This window comes from Pseudophryne corroboree, chromosome 5 (assembly GCF_028390025.1).
Source record: "Pseudophryne corroboree isolate aPseCor3 chromosome 5, aPseCor3.hap2, whole genome shotgun sequence".
Classification (NCBI taxonomy): Eukaryota; Metazoa; Chordata; class Amphibia; order Anura; family Myobatrachidae; genus Pseudophryne; species Pseudophryne corroboree.
Window position 1 is genome coordinate 562776091 of NC_086448.1, and position 21583 is coordinate 562797673.

The following is a 21583-nucleotide window of genomic DNA, read 5'->3' on the forward strand; positions in this document are numbered from 1 at the left end:
TAGTCACCATCCCCCAGTTACCCCTCGCAACCCTAGTTTTTCTCGATCTCTGACGTGCTCCACACGTCCGGCCTCCCGAGTGGCGTTTGTGTGCTGTACTTGCTTTCTTTTTGCAGGTTGTTGAGTATTTTGATTAAGATGATAAATTTTTGACTTGTTTTTCTATACTGTTCTTTCTGTCACTTAGCTTTCTCTTCTTCTTTCTTCTCTCCCTCTCCTTCGTGCGGTCCTTCATTTTGGTGGAGTTGCTCCCCTCTTTGACGACCTTCCTCTTGCTCTATACACTGTAGACAATGGCGGCTGATCCTAAGACAACAGTCATAAAATTTGTTTCCCTCAATGCAAAGGGCCTTAATATTCCTGAAAAACGCTCCAGGGTACTCAGAGACCTCTTTGCCTTCAGGGCCGATGTGGCATTTCTTCAGGAGACGCACTTTAAAGCTGGTACCACCCCTACTCTCAAAGACTGCAACTACCCATTTTCTTTCTATAAAAATAATATCAAAAGTAAATCCCTGGGAGTTGCTATCCAAACATTTGCCATTTTCAGATATGACGTCTGTGGTCCTTGATGGGGGCAGAACACTCCTAGTTAAATGTAAACTGTTTGATCAACTGTATACCTTCATTAATCGGTATGTTCCCAATCAATCCCAACCTCAATATCTGTTGAAAGTTTTGAATCGGATTGCCCACTTGGTTGAGGGTGTCCCGATTTTGGGTAGGGACTTGACCGGTCTCTTCAGCCGGAGGTGGATGTCTCTGGTACACCGGTAAGGCCATCACTAGCTTCGCATCAAAAAGTCTGCCGCGCGCTACATGAACACCAGTTGGTCGATACGTGGAGACTTCAGCATTTGGGAGATAGGGACTATACGTTTTACTCCCGGCCACATGATACCTACTCCAGATTGGATTATTTTTTATTGCCTCAACGGTTTTTTACATCTAATCCGGGATACCAACATTGGGTTGATCACCTGGTCAGATCACGCTCCCGTCTCCCTGACTTTGGAGACGTCCTGCCCTCATTTCAAACACTGTACTTGGCGTCTAAATGAGCAATTATTAATGGACTCACAATTTACTCCTCAATTAACTGAGGCCATCAAAGATTACTCTGAGATCAACGAGGGTCCGGACGTCTCCGGAGTCACGGTGTGGGAGGCACACAAATGTGTTCTACGCTGGAAACTCATTCAAATAGGTTTTCTGAGGAAGAAGGAAAAATGGGGGAAAAAATTGCCTTCCTTCAGCGGCTGAAAGTAATGGAGACTGCGCATAAAACGGGATCGTCCCCCCAACTTTTAACTGAACTAAATGAGACGAGATCATCCCTTAACACCTTGCTCTTTGAGGATGTCAGGAAGGATTATAGGATATGCAGAAACCGCTTTTCCCAATGGGGTAACAAACCAGGGAAATTATTGGCTAGAGCGCTGCGTTCACAAAGGGCTACCCTATACATTCAAACGATAGCAGACACGAAGGGGACTCGCCATTCTCTAACAAGAGACATAGCCGACACATTTCACTCCTACTACACTAGCCTGTGTAATCTCCAGGGCCCCAAGTCCCCAGAGTCCTTATTGACTACTAAAGACCTGGTGGATAAATATCTCTGCGATTCAGGCCTTCCAAGGTTGTGTAATGATGACAGTGCTTGGATGGACTCCCCGTTTTCCCTTCCAGGATTAGAACAGGCCCTAAAAAAAAAACGCCCACTGGGAAGAGCCCAGGACCAGATGGCTTCACCATCTCATATGATAAATCATTTAGGGACTCTCTCCTACCCAAAATGCTGTTGGCCTTCAATGAAATCTCTGGGGAGTGTAGGTTCTCGCCCATGCTTTGGAGGCCTTCATCACAGTTATATCTAAAGAGGGAAAAGATCCGTTGCAATGTGCAAGCTACCGTCCAATCTCACTCCTCAAAACAGACAGTTTATCTTACCACTTCCCGAAAACCGCTTCAAACGGTCAGGTGACGCCCCGGAACGCCTTCCCGTTGTCAATCTTCTTGCGGTCGCCGCTGCGACCGCTTTGTTCGCTGTCAGCATCGTTGCCGTCGCCGGGCAATGACGTGCACGTCACGCATGCGCATTCCAGACCCGATCGCACCGCTGCAAAGAAGTGCAGCGTGCGATCGGGTCAGAATGAGTGCCAATATGCAATTTAAAATGGTGCACACTATATCCTATTTCTGTTTTGACATATTTCTACATCTGATGGTCATGTGACCAAAGAAAAAAACGAATGATAAGTTATTGGATCTGATAATCTTGCACTTTATATATGGTGGTAATTCACACAATTGGATCAATTATGCACTAGTAGGCTCTCTATTCACTTTATTTGCTATAAATATATAGATATGTATAAATGTTGTTATGGGTAGGTCCACAAAACCAATGCTTATTGATATGTAGTTACTATTAATCTGTGTTTAATGATAATTGTTGACAGACCTAACCTATTTTATGAAAAATATAATCAACAGCAAAGTAATCTATACAATTCATTATTAAAGATAAAAAGGCTAAGAAACTTTGCGGCACCAAAGATCTAGGCGATGTAAGAATGAAATAATGTATTGTGTCTTTCTGTTTGTGGTAGGACTGTGGTTTTAGACAAGAACAACATCACAGCCCAAGGATTCCAGGACATTGCTGTAGCTCTAGAAAAGTAAGTAGTGCCATTTCAGCATATAAGATTACACCCGTCATCTTGTTTCTGATAACAAACTGCTGTTTTGTAGGCTAGTATATAATCATCCTGTATATACAATCTCAGTACTTGTGAACACCTTCAAAGCATTCACATGTGGAATGGTTTTTTATTATGATCTGCATTGTGTAGGTCCCTAAACCAGGTCTTAGGGATATGTACTGGTAACGTCTGTAGAAGATATAGGACTCAACGTTAAAGGATCACCAAACTAAAACAATTAGAATTTTGATGTAAGAACCATTAAGGTAAAATAAATTATTCAGTGCTATCCTGATCTTGCCGCATAAATAAAAAGTGAAATATTTGCTCCTCTCTCCATTACAGGAGCTTCGCCCCCATACTTAGGGTTTGTACTTACTGAATATTATAGCAGTCATACAGCTGAGATATGTCATTAGCTGTGACATCTCTGCCACTTCCCTTATTTATGACTTATCCACTTAACACAGTGCATTTCTGCAACTTACATCTCCAAGCTGTCGTTTACTATGTTTCCCCACTGTTAGAGAGCGCTTCCCCATATATTCCTTTCCCACTTTCCCCGGTTAGGATGTTTGTCCCAACATGCCGGGTGGGGTTGAGATGTTGCACTCACTGCCACATGCTGTAGAGGCCGCCATCCACAGCATGGAACATAGAAAAGTGTTTTATTTTTAAAAACGTTCACACAGCCAAATACCCCATCCCGCAGCCACGGCCTCCGACGTGGGGAGGCATGGATGGCTTCCATCGGGACATGGCACCCTGCTGCAGAGAATGAAAGAGATCACAATGGACATGTTTATTTAAAACTACGCACTAATGCATGCAATTCAGGTCTGTAATATACAGCATTAGATATATGTTAATGTCAAATAATGGCTGTCCTTTCAAAACAAATGTAACATTTACAGTAAACTAAGACAATTGATGCAGTGTGCATTTTATGCATAATGGCATTTTATCATTTTCACTTGCTTTACAATCTTTAGTACATCTTATTTAGAAGACCAACTGACAAGCTGAATTTATGTTAATGCCTGTCCAATACTTAGGATACCAATAACCTAAATCCTATATCGCCAGGCAACAGCTACAGCTTAGAATTTCATTGAGCCGGGAGGTTTTCCAGGACTCCTGATTGCTATTTAGACACATGGGGAAAGCTGTTTCAGAGACCAATATCCCCATGTGTAATAATAGCACCTAAGGTGGCAGCAGTAATCTCTGGCGACATGATCGGCACATCGTAGCCTATGCTATTGTATGGTAACACTTACTATACAAAACAATGTATCTTGTTAAAAAAAAAAAAAAACCTCTGCGTTAATTTTTTTATTGTTCCACACGCTTATCAAAATGCTGTACAGTAGGTGAAGGCTGAAGAGAATGCAGTATTTCAAAACTATGCATTAGGGATAAAAATATATTTTATTAATAGAGGAAAAAGCGTAGCTTTGTCTTGATTTGTCATGTATGACATGCATGTCTATAGTTTTTTTTTCAAAATTACAATATAATATAACAGGTGTCAAAAAATAAATAAATTTTGAGACAGGTGTGTCACACCATTGAAAAGCTTGGGCAGTAATACTCACTATACCGACAGCGACTTCCCGTCTGCCAGAATCACGGCAGCGAGTACCCTCGCAGGCTCGCTGTGTGCACCACGCATTGGGCATTGGGCTCACTGCGTTTGCCACAGGTTCTATTCAATCTCGGTTGGTAGCGTGGGAATACCTGGTATGTGTCGGGATTCCGGCTGTCCGTTTATAAGCGGGTATCGGGAATCCTGCGTCGGTCTCCTGAACGCAGGGATCCCGACAGCCGGTAAACTGACTGCATCCCTTTCTTTGGGTTGATTACATTTTAACTAATGTATGAACCACAAAAATAGTTTTGTTTTTGTTTTTTGTCACGTGCAAGGTTCAGAAATTAATACATAATTATTTGATTATGATACCAAAATAAAGCCTTTGCCTTTCCATAAAACAGCTTCAAGTTTGGGTTAAGTAGAAAACAGGTACTCCCAACAATAGACACAACATGAAGGTGTTGGCACTGCACTGGCATTTAAACACTAATTGTCAGTAAGTAGAAATTTCAGTTACCAGCAAAAATAAATAAATAAATAAATAAAATATGAATCTGTAAAAGTGTGACTTTCGTCCTTAAAACACTAGAACAAACTCCACTTCAAACTCTGTCTGTTGGCATATGTTTAGTTTGGCCCAAATACAGCAAAATGACAACTCCTGGTTGTAAAGTTGGCTATAAATGTTTATATGTCCTGAAAAATTCTACAATTCGTTATAAAGAATTACTATCCCTCACAAACTTGGTAATAGTAGTGTGTCTCAAGGGTATAGTGTCCTTGAAGTCTTGATAGTATTTGTACTAGACAATTATCATGTCTGGAAAAACAAACTAAAATCCAACTTATGACATTTTGTGTTTTTGGTCAAGGGCTATTCTCGTATAATTCCAACCTACATGTAAAAAAAAGTCAAATCCTAAATTCTGTCTGCTAAATACTATCAACAGAGCAAAGATCATGCCTCGGGTTTTAGCTGTACAATTAACAATAAACTACCAAATGACCCCAACTAAAATTGAAGCATCTATGAAATAAAATAAAAAAAGTTAAAAAAATATGAGGATTATTTTCCCTTGGTAAGCAAGAAGATTTCCATATACAGTACCATTTATTTTTATATGTTGAGACCTGAAAAAAACACGAGTCATAATCAGAATGGCTAAGGTATGTTTTGATAACCTGTATCTGCTGTAAACCTGTGCGGTGAACTATCATTCACATAAATCAGCAAAGAACCATCCTGTGCTAGGCATATATTTAAATCATCCCAGGTAGACTTTATGCCGTTATGACTTATCTCACTAATGCGCAATATGGCATATTAGTAAAAAAAAGCCAACAATTTAACAATACATCAACATACGCTGGCTAATGCTTGTCATGGAATAAGGACATCTTTTAACCCTTGTTGAATGAGGAAAAAGGCTAAGTCCGCCATATGCATATTGACAATAGTAACAGACAAAGCTTCAGTAAAACTTTGTTTTATAAAAAGCCAAAGCAATACAAAAGGTTATTTGCTGTCATAGGATAAATCACCAGCAATACCTACCAGCTCAGTCCATTCAGATCAAACAGATGCAAAACTGCCATGTGCCGGCTGCATTCTCCCTCTGAGTGGAACTTAATATGCGTGAATATGGCATTATAACTATAGTTGGGCATTCTAACAGTGATGGACACTGTCACACCATCAGATGGCAAGGTAAGGTGTAAGCTACTTAGTTAGCAATCCTGGGCACAAGGTAAGTATTGTATACAGTAAGTGATTAAGCTGGAAACCTGAAATAACTACAGTACTGTACATTTGTAACTAACAATATTGGTGCCCATTGCACTTTTTTCTCTAAACATAAATTGAATTTACGCAATTTGTTTTGTGTTAATATTACAAAACCTTTAATTTAGAACTTAATTTTGTATATCCTTTTAAGCCAGAATGTGAAAACTAATGGCATTGATAAAATTACGGACACCCTAGACTTAATATTTGGTAGCTTCATATTTGGGTAATGTAACTGCAATTGACCGCATCCTAAAGCTTTGGTTTAGCTTTTCGCACTCAGATACAAATGCTTCAGGCCCACTCTTCCTGTGTGAACTGCTTTGGTTATTACAGATTTGTAGGGTGTCTTTTTTTATAGGCTGCTGTTTTCAAATTTTTCTGCAGGTTGTTTTTGGGATTTTGACCTAGACTTCTTGCTGGTCACTCCAAAACAGTCTTAAACCATTTTTGGGTGCTGGTTTCATAATCTCCATATTTCATGATGCCATGCACACTATCAAGGCGCCAAGGGGTTCTATTCATGAAATAGTAAAAGAGTGGATAAGTATGCCAGTGGATAATTTGTCTATGGCAACCAGCTGCTATATCTAATTTTATAGACTGTGCTTGATAAATGTTACTTCGATGCTGATTGGTTGACTTGGGCAACTTCATGAATAGACCCTCAAATTCCAGATGCAATACTACTTTTTCAGGTGTGCTTTAGAAAGCTCCATTTGGACTTTTTTTTATGTCTGTCTTGCAGCAATGAGGGTGCTCCTGGGCCTCCTACCATATCACCCCATTAACATGCAACGAATGGTGTAAATACTACAGTACATTGTGTCCGAAGGACAACTTGAATCTGTTTGGCAGTTGTTTGAAGTACTTTATTCACTATTCAAACAATCTTTCCCTGCAATCTTCTAACAATTATTTTTCTCAGGCACAACTGTAATGGGGAACAGTTCAAGGAACATCATATATTTAGTAAGGCTTGATTGATTATTGATGCTTGGGTCCTTGGGACCAATATCCATAGAAATACACACCAATTCCTCAAGAACCTGCTTCATCCTTGTACAGCTGCAAATCTAAATTTGATGAGTTACTATTCTCACCACTGCTTGCACAGTAAGCCTTAGGAGAACCATAGCGTCACCTGGGGAGGGAGTACATCTGACTAAGCATTCTATTATGAGCCTAACAAAACATCTTAGATCTTATACTTGTCCAAGAGTAAATGGTGTTCTGTAGCCTCAGAATTAAAATTTATGACTAAGAATTTTAGCTGTGAGGCAAGACAATGTCATTAGGTGGTAAAAATATAGCGTATTCTACATTAATTTGACAGATTTAATTCATCTTCATCTTTTTTTTTTTTTAATAGAGTATTTTTATTTAACAAGAATGAACTTATTACAGACATTTCAGTTTACACTGAGAGCTTCAAAAATTATTATACAATATAATCATGCACAGATCCTTCTCAAATAATATGTGCATATGCGTGGTGCAACAAGTGGTCGCAGATCCACATAATGTCCACCCACAGATACCAGTTCCTCTGAAGTCGGCAAGCAAGGTCAAAACACATACTAACATTTCTTGTTTTCTCCCCGAAAAACGTCGGTAAACCCCCCCAACTATGGGGCCTAATAAAGCCTGCCCGAGAAGAAAAAAAACAAACAAAAAAAAAATCATAAATAAAACAGACCAAAACAACACTAGCAAGCCTAGATTCCTACAGTTGTGCGTGATGAGGTGCATTATCCCTAGAGTGTAGAATACGGGAGAGGAGCCTGGCTCGTTCCTGCGGGTCCAGAGTAGCCGGGCCGCCGTAAAAGACATACGACAATTCGAGTTAAGTTATAAATCTTTCAATTCTAAGGGCAGGGGAGGAGTATGTAGAGTTGATCCAAAAGGACCATAACTTCTCGTGTTTAGAAAGGGCATTATTTTTCATATAAATGTACCAATCCTTCAATACTGTGTCATTCACAAAGGCTTTAAATGCAGACATCTTAGGGGAGTGTGAGGCCATCCATGTCCGCACAATGCACACCTTGGCGAGGGCGCATATACTGCGAGCACACAAGTCCTCCCACTTAGTCCCAGAGTCAGTTCCTCCCACTCCCAGAATACAAAATACTGGAGTCAGCATGCCTCGCGGTATCCCCGTGTGTTCCAGAATCGACCCGACCCCAGCCCAGAACGCCTGCAAGGATGGACACTCCCACACCAGGTGCCAGAATGATCCGCCAGCGGTCCCACACTTAGGACAGGCGGCGACGCCACCGGCCCCAAATCTGGCCAGCCTGTCCGGAGTCATATATGATCTATGCAATATAAAGAGTTGGATTTGTTGGAACCGTAATTATTTGGTGACTTGGCTGGAGTTCCCCAGTGCCACCTCCCAGTTCTCCACATCCATGAGGCCCACGTCACGCTCCCAGCGCTCCCAAAGGTTCGAGAGCGGGTCAGCGTGAATAGTTTTTAGAAGGTACGAGTAGGTGAAGGAGATCCCCTTGACCCGACCCAATGAGCATAGAAAGTTCTTTATAGGGAAGGGGAGAAGCACCGGGGGGAATCCCCGAATTGTGATTGTAAAGCGTGCCTGAGCTGTAAAAATCTATAAAAGTAAGAGTTCGGGAGACCAAACTCTTCCTTTAGTTGCTGAAAGGACTTCATTGAACCATTGTTGTACAACTGGAATATGGAAGTTACTGAGTACGGGGCCCACACCACCCCCCCACCCCCCTCCAGAGACCCCAGTTCATGGAGTGATGCGGAGTGCCAAAGAGGAGTATCCAGGGCCATACTATCATACCCAAGCATACGTATCAAAGCCATCCAGATCTTCATGGCTTGAAAAACAATAGGAGGGGACAGTCGAGAGGCGCTCCCCCCACTAGAATCTGTGTCGGAGAAAAGTCTGGGTAATAACATTGGAGAAACGCCCAGCACAGACCGGCCCCCTCTCCTCCACGCAACCAGATACCGATGTGTGCCAGCTGGGCCGCATAGTAGTATAATTGGAAGTGAGACAAGGCCAAGCCGCCATCAACTTTTTGTCTAGTGAGGGTGTTTAACTTTATTTTAGGCCTTTTATTGGCCCATATCAGAGATGATAGTATACTGTTTAATTTCTTAAAGAAGGCTGGGAATATGTATACAGGGGATTGCAAAAGAACATACAGTAGTTTGGGCAAAACTATCATCTTAATAAGGCTAACCCTACCTGTCATTGTCAGCGGGAGTTTACACCAAGCCCTCGACTTGCATATAATCAGCTGTACAAGTGGGTCAAGGTTCAAGGGTATAAAATCCGAGGGGTCATTAGTAACTTGGATCCCAAGATATTTAAACTGGCCTGTCCAGCTCAGCGGTAGGGAAATCTTTGGGACCCGGGGAGGAGAGCCCAGAATGGGCATTATAAATGATTTGGGCCAGTTGATGCGGAGACCAGAGAAGCCGCTAAAGGTCTCTATGACCCGCAACACTACAGGCATATCCACACTGTAGTCGTGTAAAAAGAGTAATAGGTCATCTGCATAAAGGGCTATTTTGTCAGTACATGGGCCCGTGTTGACTCCCCCAATGTCCGGGTGCGATCTGACCAAACAGGCCAAGGGTTCGATGGCTATGGCAAATAAGGCTGGGGAGAGGGGGCATCCCTGTCTGGTGCCCCGAGTCAGAGTAAAGGAGGAAGAGACATAGCCATTAACCAAGATCCTGGCGCGTGGCTTTGATATAGCAATTTGATCCATCGTATAAAATTAGGGCCGAAGCCCATACATGTCATGACCCCCCACAGATATGGCCATTCAACACTATCGAATGCCTTAGCCGCATCTAAGGAAACCACAACCGCGTACGAGGGGAAGTCATGGGGAGCCTGCAAAATAGTGTATAGCCTATGCAAATTAATGGACGTGGATTTCCCCAGCATGAAGCCAGATTGATCCTGGTGTATTATAGATGTAATGACCGAGTTGAGCCGGATCGCAAGGATTTTTGCCAGGATCTTGGCATTGGTAGGGATAAGAGAGATCGGCCTATAGGACTCTACTAGTTTGGGGTCCTTACCGGGCTTTGGCAGTACTACAATTACGGCCTCGGACATTGAGGGAGGAAGTTGATTAGTGGCAAATATGTCTGTATACATCTCATGCAGCTTGGGACCAAAGAACTGTATGTATTGTTTATACAGCTCGGTGGGGATGCCATCGCTTCCCGGAGACTTGCCACTGGGAGACATACCCACCGCTGCGGTCACCTCCTCCAAAGTTAAGGGCGCATCTAGAATATCCCTGGCCTCGGGGGAAAGCTTGGAAAGGGGTATATTGGACAGGTACAGGTCTAGGTCCTCCATGGAGCACGTCGACTGAGAGTCATAGACCTCTTTAAAGTATGAAAAAAACATCTGCGCTATGTCGGGGGTATTATCTACTATGGAGCCATCAGGGTCAGACATCTGCACTATCGTGGACCCAGGACGGTCATAGTGCACCAAATGGGCCAATAAGCTACCTGGCCTGTCCGCCGGCATATATATATTGGTGGCCCTGAACAAAAGGGAGCGCTCATTTCTATCTGAGAGGTGAGCTAGCCAGGCCTCCTGAGCTAGTATCCAACTTGCCTTTAGCGCAGAGGTTCCCTGAGCCAAGTAGCGGGTCTCTAGATCCCTATTTTCAGATTCAAGCCGTCTCTCCGTCGCTCTGTACTCTATCTTGCGGGCAGCTATTTTGACAATCAGCGTACCACGTAAATAAGCTTTGAATGCATCCCATATAACCGGTGTCGGGGCCGAGCCCACATTATCCGCAAAGAAACCCTCCCACCTAGGCGGTAAATCCGGGCACTCTCCCAGCTGAATCAGCCAGGACGGGTGTAACTTCCAATAAGACTGTCCCCTCCGGCACTCCACATCGAGGGACAGTAGCAGGGGCGAATGGTCGGACACCCCACGTGCCTCATAATGAACATCCGTTATACTAGGTAGGAGCATGGGCGAGACCAGGGCCAGGTCGGTTCTGGAGAAGGAGCCATGCGTACCGGAGAAACATGAGTACTGCCTAAGCGTAGGGTAGCGAGCCCTCCAGACATCCACCCACTGCATGCGATCTATAAAATCCGCAAACTTAGATTGAGATATAGATTGGCCACCCCCCGCCCCCGAATCCCGAGAAGACCTCCATCTATCCAGAGAGGCATCCAGCACGTTGTTAAAATCCCCTACACAAATAACAGGAGTATGTGGAGAGGCAGCAATAAATGAGGCCGCCTTCTGCAGGACATCATACGAGAATGGGGGAGGAACATAAACAGACAAAATAAAGAAATTACGGGAGTTCAGCTTGCATTCCAGAAACACAAACCTACCATATGGATCCGTGTTTACCGTAATTAATTCAAACTGTACAGTTCTCTTTATCATGACTGACACCCCCCTGGAAGAGGAGGAGTGAGAGGAATGATACACCCAGCCTACCCAAGGCCTGCGGAGCGACAATAGCCTACTGCCCTCCAAATGAGTTTCACTCAGACAGATAATGGCCCTCATTCCGAGTTGATCGCTCGCAAGGCGATTTTAGCAGAGTTACACACGCTAAGCCGCCGCCTACTGGGAGTGAATCTTAGCTTCTTAAAATTGCGACCGATGTATTCGCAATATTGCGATTACTAACTACTTAGCAGTTTCAGAGTAGCTTCAGACTTACTCTGCCTGTGCGATCAGTTCAGTGCTTGTCGTTCCTGTTTTGACGTCACAAACACACCCAGCGTTCGCCCAGGCACTCCCACCGTTTCTCCGGCCACTCCTGCGTTTTTTCCGGAAACGGTAGCGTTTTCAGCCACACGCCCCTGAAACGCCGTGTTTCCGCCCAGTAACACCCATTTCCTGTCAATCACATTACGATCGCCGGAGCGATGAAAAAGCCGTGAGTAAAATTACTTTCTACATAGCAAAGTTACTTGGCGCAGTCGCAGTGCGAACATTGCGCATGCGTACTAAGCGGATTTTCATTGCGATGCGATGAAAAATACCGAGCGAACAACTCGGAATGAGGGCCAATATCCGGGCGATATTTCTTAATCATTTGAAATACTAAGGATCGCTTTACTTTATTATTAATGCCCCGGACATTCCATGCCAGAATCTTTAAGGCAGACAGGTCATCCTTTGTACCATCTGGGACACAGCGTGCAGAGACCCTACAAGGTGAGAAGGGAGCCCCCCCATCACCATTATCCAAGTTTCTATCTGCCCGTACACAGTACCATCCCTGGAACCATATCGCCCGCAGGCCCCGGGCCCCGAGCCAAACCCCTCTAAATAGCACAACATCACCTCGCAGTTTGATAAATGGTCACATGAAAAACAAATAACTGAAAAAAAATAAATAGGAAAACAACAGAAAAACAAACATCATCCCAACAACATCCCCCCTCCCCGTATACCTCCCCGAACTGTGGCATACACATATCCCTAACAGAGCTCTAACCTTGGTGATCCGAAAGCCTACAGCAGTGCTATACGTATCATACAAATTCCAACAAAAACCCCCAATGCAAAACCCAATGCGTAAAAGTCACTACCCAGCACAGTCCAGAACAACTAGTACAAAAGGAAGCTCCCCGGACTTATACTTGCATATTGTAGGCCCATATAGAACGGACACTGGATGTCAGTCCGGAGCCATCTGGCGGACACCCGGAGCGTATCTGTCCAGCCAGGCCGCCGCCTCCCTCGGAGAACTGAAGAACTTAGTTTCCCTGTCCGCCACCACATGCAGCCTGGAGGGAAACAGCATCTAATAGGGAAGATTCAGGTCCCGAAGATGCCGCTTGATGGGCAGAAACTGGGCCCGATCCTTCTGGACATCCGCTGCAAAATCTGGAAATGCCGACACCCGAACGTTATTTCGAAGCAGGGGGCCTGTCACGCGGCCCAGGCGCAGGACGGAGTCCCGGTCTTTGTAGTGCAGAAACTTGGCTATAAATGTTCGCGGAGGTGCACCCGGAGGCAGAGGCCGGAATGGCACTCGGTGCGCCCGCTCCACCGCAAATTGAGGCGTAAAGGATTCAGCGCCATACGCCTCTTTTAGCCAGGACTCCAGGAAATCCTGGGGATGTGCGCCCTCCTCCTTTTCAGGCAGGCCCACGAATCTCACGTTGTTTCTGCGAAGGCGTCCCTCCATATCCAGGAGTTTAGTTTGCATAGCCGAAACTTGCTGGGAGATAGCCGACACAGACCGCTGCTAGGGGCCAGTGAGGTCCTTCAGGTTGGAGACCCGCGTCTCGGTTTCACCCACTCTCTCTCGGACGCGCTGGACTTCCTGGCGTAACAGTGATAAATCGCACTGCACCTTCTCCATTTTGTCTGACAGGCGTTGTTCGCTGGCCGCTATGGCCTCTAAGACTTGTTGAATGGAAGGAGCAGACGGCTGCATGTCCGCACCCGTATCGGCCCCAGCCGGGGGAACGGGTCGGGTAGATGGGGAGGTTTTAGGAGAGGATTGCGTCGGCTGGGTGGGAGGCTGACGGGCGAACTTCTCCAATTTAGCCGCCGCCGCGCTTTGACCACCCCTCACCATAATATCAATGTTCAAGCAGCACTCAAAGCCCAGGTATTCAGTGTCAGGAGGTGCAACAAAGGACAGTAATTGCAGTGTCAGCAATGCACCAGGGCCCCAGGCGTCTTGTAGTGAGACAGAGGGGGGATGAGGGCCAGGGGGACCCAAGAGGAGGTGTTATAATATAATATAAGCTGGGCAATAAAAGAGAAACATGGCAGCGTGTCCTGGGTCACCTCATCCAGCCCCGCAGCTCCTGTAAAGTCCCAGAACAATGCAGTGCAGAATGGTTAATGCAGGGAGGAACTTCCAAAATGGCCGCCGGGCCCACTGCCTCACCTCCCTCACTCAGGCCCACGGATCTCGGGCTCCAGGGGACAGGAGCAGCCAGGTATGGGATCCAGGTGGCGTAAGGGGAAGGCGCCGCTCACCCCACGCCGCCGGCAGCGGCAATCTTCACCGCGGGTCCGCGCGCCCGCGGCAGCGCGGCAGTGTCCCACAAATCGAGGCCGGGGATGTGCTGTCGGCCTAGGCCCGAGAACCGGGTGGCAGCCGGCGCCGTCCGGAGACGCGGGCAGAAGTCTCACTGCAATGCCCGCCGCCTCCCCAGAGAGACTGTGATAGTTAGGAGCCGGGTAGCAGGTTTAGGGAAGCCCAAGGAGTTAATCAGGATTAATAATTCCGTGAGCTCCTGTATCCTGCTTCCTACCTGCTTGCTGCCGTGGCCACGCCCCCTAATTCATCTTCATCTTTTAAGTGAAAGTTTAAAGTCCCTGCAAACCTTGAATACAGTTTTCCTTGCGCAGAATCAGAAATAATGGACTTATTATCTCTCCACCTTGCTGACTGCTGTACTGCCTCAGCATGCTTTGTGGAGACTACTGAATTGATTCCTCAGTAGGCCTCTGGTTTTGATTCTAACAACAATCTTTGCCCATCGCAAGTAACAACTCCACCCCTGACTCAACAATAAGAACAATAACATCTAAAGTCAATAATTTACTCAAGCTAAAGTCGGAATAGACCCATCAAGATTGGTTGCAGAGAATGCAAAGAACCATCATACCCTTTTCCATGCTAATTAATTGACCTGTCTTTGTGGTTTTCACTCTGTAATCATTGTCTTCCTGACTGTAACATTCCCATGTACCATATGTGCTACCCCTAAATCCTACTGTCAAATTTTCTTATATACATGTGACTCCACACAGGGTGCAGCAGACAAGTTGATGGGCATTTTAGGAATCTGTTGTCAGTCCTTAAAAAATAAAGGCTGTTTCATTTAAAACATGTTATGCCACTGTATGATTGTGTTAACTGATTGGATAGTGTAGTACATACATTAAAATGATGCAGCTTGCGTTATTGTTGCGGCTGTTGGGGGGGAAAAAAGTGGAAAAAAAAGCACTTTACACGCTACTTTGACGTATGCAACAAAGCAAAATAACAGTACCCTACAGCGTTATTTAAAGCTTATTAAACCTATAATTTCCTATATTATTTGAACCCATTTTTAAAATTAACACACTGATGTGGTTTCATATGAAGCACTACATTAAGAAAAATGTATATATTGATTGATTGATTGATTGATTGATTGATTGCATGTCATTTTCCATGATATACATCTTTATACTAACCAGCAGAAGGAATTATTGTGTTCAAGCGCAATTAACCTTCCCACTGGGTGAAGGTTAAAATGTACAGTAACAAAGTATCACTTTGAGGCTAAAAGTTCAGTGTTTAAGACTGGATAAAAGATTAAACATATGACATAATATACTGTACAGAAAAGGGGAAATAAGTACTTTCTGTTGTGAGGGCACTCAACACCAGATTCATAAAGGAGATACAATCTAAAATGTATCTTTTATTTCTATATAGAGGTCATAAATTTAAAATGAACTCAAACATAAACTGGCTTAGAATGAATTTATTTATTTTTATTTAACCCCTTCACTGCAGAGGACAAGTGGGACTCGTCCTATGCATAAACCTTAAGACTGTAGGTTGAATGGAGGAATAAAAAAAGGAATGAAAGAATATACAGTACCTTTCCCCACCATTCTTTGCTGTTGTGACTTACCTGTTTATAACAACTGAACATTCAGAAATCACAGTATATATTACTATATATTAGAGTTTTATTTTATTTGCTTCTCTGTAGACACACTCTGGCTGGGACCAGGTACTTTCAAGGGGAGTGGCCTAACCACAAGAGGCGTGACCATGCACCCTTATAAAAAAAAAAATATACAGAACAAATTGTATTTTCAGTGCTTCCCTTGCCACACTGCAGCCTAGCACACAGCAGTGTTTGCTGGGCTGAGGAGAAGAGCTGCTACTGCCAGGTAAGGGAGTGGGGCCGATGACACTGGGCCCCCCCCATTGAGGTGCATAACATCACCAAAAAGGAATTACCAATGCCTTCAGGTCCTATTTGTGAAGCTAATTTACTCTACAGTGCATATGTTTTTCTTATATTTGTGCTGGTGAAATCTATTATATAACTTTCTTTCAAAGGTCATTCATGAACTAAAAAAATGCAGTGCCACCTAGGTTCTACATTCTACATTGGTGGCATGTCTATGGGTATAGTGAGTTGTGCGTGACCAGTTATGTTTAAACAAAGTTTTGACTGAAGTATTTGAACTTTGACATAACTTGACTATGTAGCCCAGTGTTACATTCCGTGGCAGATTGGTCTTTTTTACTTTGTTAGTGACATTCTTTGTTGATTGTACAATGGAGTGAGTGGGTTTTAATCAGAATGTTTACTCCAGTCAGAAATGCCAGCCAGCAGTTTGTCCAATTGTTTCTGAGCTAAATGATGCTGATCGGACCTTTTTTCCACATTTACTGTAGATGTTTAAGGCAATTTGTCTCGTTTGGCATTTTAAATCTATGGGTTTCTGAATTTGGTGTTTTAGGAACTATACTCTGAGATTTATGCCTATACCTATGAATGATGCTTCACAAGCGCTGAAGACTAACCCAGAGAAAACTGAAGAAGCCCTACAAAAGGTAGGGTTACGCTTGTCTGATTTATTTTACAACACAGTAAGGGCATCATTTATTATAAAATATATTTTTGGCATAGAATTATTACTTTTAGAATGATTCAGGTTTTAATTTTTCCTTCTGCATACACTGAACAATTTCCAGTACTTGGTATAGTAGAGTGCACTATCAATACACGCTAATGGAGATACTTTAAATGACTACAAAAAGGACCTGTTGCACTTTGGATTACTCATGATACACACTGTATATTGGATAACATCCCAAAAACAACCAGTGGCATTTGTGGACGCACAACGAAATGTCGGGGTGAATAAAGTGGATGCCCAATATGCTTTTAGTATTTCCAGCTTTACTCTTGCTGAGTTTGTATACATAGAATAGAATATTTTATGTACAAAAATTCACGTAGGATATTTGTTGCATCCAATAGAATACAATGTAAAAATAACTTATTGGCTATTATATTGCATTCAAAGGGTATTGTATATGCGCTCGCTTCTTCGGAAGCAGCAACTTACGGGTCAGTGCAATTGAAGTGCCGGTATGTCATACCACTGCATACCGGCTCACTTTGAGCACTGTATGGGTGTCACTTATGTTAAAAGGTAAGCACGCTTTATGATATTTGTGAGTCCTGATGAAAATGCTGAAATAAATAGTATTGAAATGTTGACCTATATGGAGGCTGTAAACATGTATCTATTCAGTACTTGGAGTGCCGCACACTGAGGTAACATATATAGACTGACATCTTGGGAGTCTGTGTATTTTTGATAGACATCTGAGTGCCACCCTAAGCTACATATATACTGGGATCGTACCTGAGGGTTCGACAACAGGAGGGCACCGGCGCAAATTATACATCTTAACATGGAGTGCCGGCTATATATATATATATATATATATATATATATATATATACCGTTATGGTAAGAACTTACCGTTGATAACGGGATTTCTCCTATGTCCACAGGTATCCACAGGATAACATTGGAATATGCCGGAGCGACAGCAGAAATGGCACCAAACGGTAACAAGCTTTTTGGCCTCCCAGGATGCATCGGGGCTTCTTCAAATAATCCCGCCCACTGACTCAGTCAAATCAGTTATTTCCACAGCAATTTAGGCAGGAGCATCAGGTAGAAACCTATTCAGGCGATAAGAACACACATGTACACCCTTCCATGCAAGAGGGAAGAGGTTTAGTGATTGTAAAGATCCTCAAATCAGGTGCGTCAGGGTGGGACCCCTGTGGATACCTGTGGACATAGGAGAAATCCCGTTATCAACCGTAAGTTCTTACCATAACGTTATATTTCTCCGGCTGGGTCCACAGGTTATCCACAGGATAACATTGGGATTCCCAAAGCCAGTTTTAGTGGTTGGGACGCTCCTGATTAGACAGGAGAACCTTTCGCCTGAATTCAGCGTCATGAGAGGCAAAAGTATCCAAGGCATAATGTCTAATGAATGTGTTAATGGAAGACCATGTGGCTGCCTTACAAATCTGTTCTGCTGAAGCACCATGTTGTGCTGCCCATGAAGGACCTACCTTACGTGTAGAGTGAGCAGAGACATTAGCCAGAGTAGGGAGATCAGCACGAGAATAAGCTTCTGAAATTGTCATTCGGAGCCATCTTGCCAGCGTCTGTTTACTAGCAGGCCATCCTCTTCTATGAAATCCGTAGAGGATGAAGAGAAAATCTGTTTTTCTGATGGCACTAGTACATTCTATGTAGATTCTTAACGCTCGGACCACGTCCAGCGACGCTTCTCCCGCAGAAAGTCCTGATACCTGAAAAGCTGGGACTACAATTTCTTTGTTAAGGTGAAACTTTGAAACCACCTTCGGAAGATAACCAGGCCTAGTTCTGAGAACTGCCTTATCTGGAAAAAAACTTAGAAAAGGAGACTTACACGACAGTGCTCCTAAATCTGACACTCTTCTAGCTGACGCCATTGCCAGTAGAAGGAGTACCTTAGCCGTCAACCATTTAAGATCTGCTCTCTTAAGTGGTTCAAACGGAGGTCCCTGAAGGATTTTAAGAACCAGATTCAAATCCCAGGGAGCTGCAGGAGGAACAAATGGAGGTTGAATGTGTACATCTCCCTGAAAGAAAGTACGCACATCCTGTAAGTCAGCAATCTTTCTCTGAAACCATACAGTTAATGCTGATACTTGAACCCTCAAGGAAGCTACTTTCAACCCCTTATTCAATCCTGCTTGAAGAAAATCCAAAATCCTGGATACTTTAAAAGGTCTTGGATTCAAACTTTTTTCACTACACCAATGAATATAGGCTTGCCATATTAGATGATAAATACGAGCTGAAGAAGGTTTTCTTGCTCTAAGCATAGTTTGAATTACTTGTTTTGAAAATCCTCTAGCTTCTAGGATAGAGGTTTCAACAGCCACGCCGTCAAAGACAGACGATCCAGATGGCTGTGATAACAAGGACCCTGCATTAGCTGATCTGGACGTTGAGGGAGCAGTATTGGTGCTTCCATGGACATACTTAGTAGATCTGTGTACCAATGCCTTCTGGGCCAAGCTGGAGCTATTAGAATTATGACTCCCTTTGCTTGCTTTATTTTCATTACTACTCTGGGTAACCGAGAGATTGGAGGAAACAGATATCCCTGATGAAATTTCCATTTTACTGACGGTGCGTCTACAAGGATCACTCCGGGATCCTTTGTTCTTGCTCCGTACATCGGAACTTTGTTGTTCAGACTAGACGCCATGAGATCTATCTCTGGCAGACCCCATCTGTTCACTATAGTCTGAAATACTTCTGGGTGTAATGCCCATTCGGTTTCCTGAATGGTGTGTCGACTGAGAAAATCCGCTTCCCAGTTCAGTACACCTGGAACAAACACTGCTGACAATGCTGGAAGATGGAGCTCTGCCCACCTTAGTATGTGAGTTACTTCCGCCATCAATCTTTTGCTGTGAGTTCCTCCCTGATGATTGAGGTGCGCTACCGCTGTTGCATTGTCTGAGCGGATCTGGACTGGTCTTCCTTGCAGACTGTCCTTTGCCTGAACTAGAGCCATATAAATGGCCCTTATTTCCAACAGATTTATTGGCAGGTGACTTTCCCTTATGGACCACTTTCCCTGGAACCAAAGGCTTTAGAGCACCGCTCCCCAGCCCTGAAGACTGGCATCTATTGTCAGGACTTGCCATTCCTTTATCCAAAAGGGTCTCCCCTTGTTTAAATGGTCCCTCTGTAGCCACCAAGCTAGAGACCTTCTTACATTTACCGGAAACTTTATCATCTATCTTTTTATTGTCTGAGGATTTCCGTTCCATTTGGTCAGAATAAGGTGCTGTAGAGGTCTGGAGTGGAATTGTGCATATTACACCATGTCAAAGGTTGACACCATCAGACCCAACAGTCGCATTGCTGCATGGACTGAGTGTGCAACGACTCCTGAATCATGACCTACACCTTGGCTATTGCTCTGGTAAGAAAATTCTCTGTAGACCTGAATCCAATATGGCCCCCAAATGAACCATCCGTTGTGACGGATTCTGAGATGACTTTTCCCAGTTGATGAGCCACCCGTGTCTTTGTAGACAAACTACTGTCTGTTGAAGATGGCTCAAAAGTAATTCCTGCGAATGTGCTAGGATTAAAAGGTCGTTGAGGTATGGAAATATTCTTATCACCTGCTTGCGGAGATAAGCTGCCATAACCACCATAATTTTGGTAAATACCCTGGGTGCTGTTGCTAGCCCGAAGGGCAAGGCTTGGAACTGAAAATGTTGCTGGAGGATGGCAAACCTGAGGTAACATTGATGAGACCGTGGTATAGGCACATGTAGGTAAGCATCCTGTATATCCAGAGATCCCATGTAATCTCCCGGTTCCATAGCCAACACTGTAGAGCGTAACGTCTCCATGTGGAACCTTGGAATTCAAATGTATTTGTTTAACATTTTGAGATTGAGAATTGGTCGGAATCAAAAATAGATTGGAGTAAAAACCCTGTCCCCGTTGTGATGGGGGTACCGGGATAATCACACCAGACTGAAGCAATTTCTGAACTGCTTCTTGCAGGGCATTGGCCTTCGACTCTATATGTGATGGGCTGGTGCAAAAAAAACTTTGAGGAGGCTGCCTCCTGAATTGGAACCCATAACCGAGAGATACCACCTTCTGCACCCAAGCATCTGTCGTCGATGTTGCCATATTTGTGCAAAATGAAGGAGTCGGCCCCCAACCCTGGAATCCTCCAAGCGGAGGCCCGTCTCCTCAGGCTGATGGATTCTGTTCAGGCTTGGAAGCTGGCTTTCTACTAGCCCATTGCTTCCTACCCCTGGCTGATCTATTGAACTGGGATTGCTTAGACTCCTCTTTAGCTTTTGCTTTGCCTTGCCATCGAAATGGCCGAAATTTTGAACCCCTAGTCTTAGGGTTATAACTAGCCGGAAATCTGACTTTTTTGGATTCAGCTTCCGATTTTAGAATATCTGGAAATTGTTTCCCAAACAATATATTACCAATGAAAGGCAATGCTTCCAGAGCTTTCTTGGATTCTGCATCTGCTTTCCAAGTTCGTAGCCAAATTGCTCTTACGAGCGGCTACTGCCAAAGCAGATGCTTTAGATGCAATCGTACCCATATCAATTGCTGCTTCTTCCAAATGTTGGGCAGCTTGTCTTATACGGCCTAGATGATACTCCTGCTCCCTATTAGGAGGGGAGAGGCCATTCTCTAGTTCCTCCACGCATTCTCCCATTGCCTTTGCCATCCAGGCTGAAGCCATAGCAGGCCTTGCCACCGCTCCTGAGAGAGAAAATATATTTTTCAAGAAGCTATCTACCCTTCTGTCTGTGACATCATTTAGTGATGTAGATGACAATGGCAAAGCAAATTTATGCACAAGTTGCAGTACATGTGCA

General features: G+C 44.0%; 1 protein-coding gene across 3 annotated transcripts in view; it reads left to right on the forward strand.

Annotated features, from left to right (window-relative positions):
- Positions 1 to 21583, forward strand: part of CARMIL1 (capping protein regulator and myosin 1 linker 1) — a 581945-nt gene that overhangs the window by 411302 nt on the left and 149060 nt on the right. For all 3 annotated transcript variants that reach the window (XM_063923281.1, XM_063923283.1, XM_063923284.1), the window contains 2 exons: positions 2616 to 2684; positions 16578 to 16671. In XM_063923281.1, the coding sequence (XP_063779351.1) occupies positions 2616 to 2684; positions 16578 to 16671 (163 nt within the window). The remainder of the gene's footprint in view (positions 1 to 2615; positions 2685 to 16577; positions 16672 to 21583) is intronic.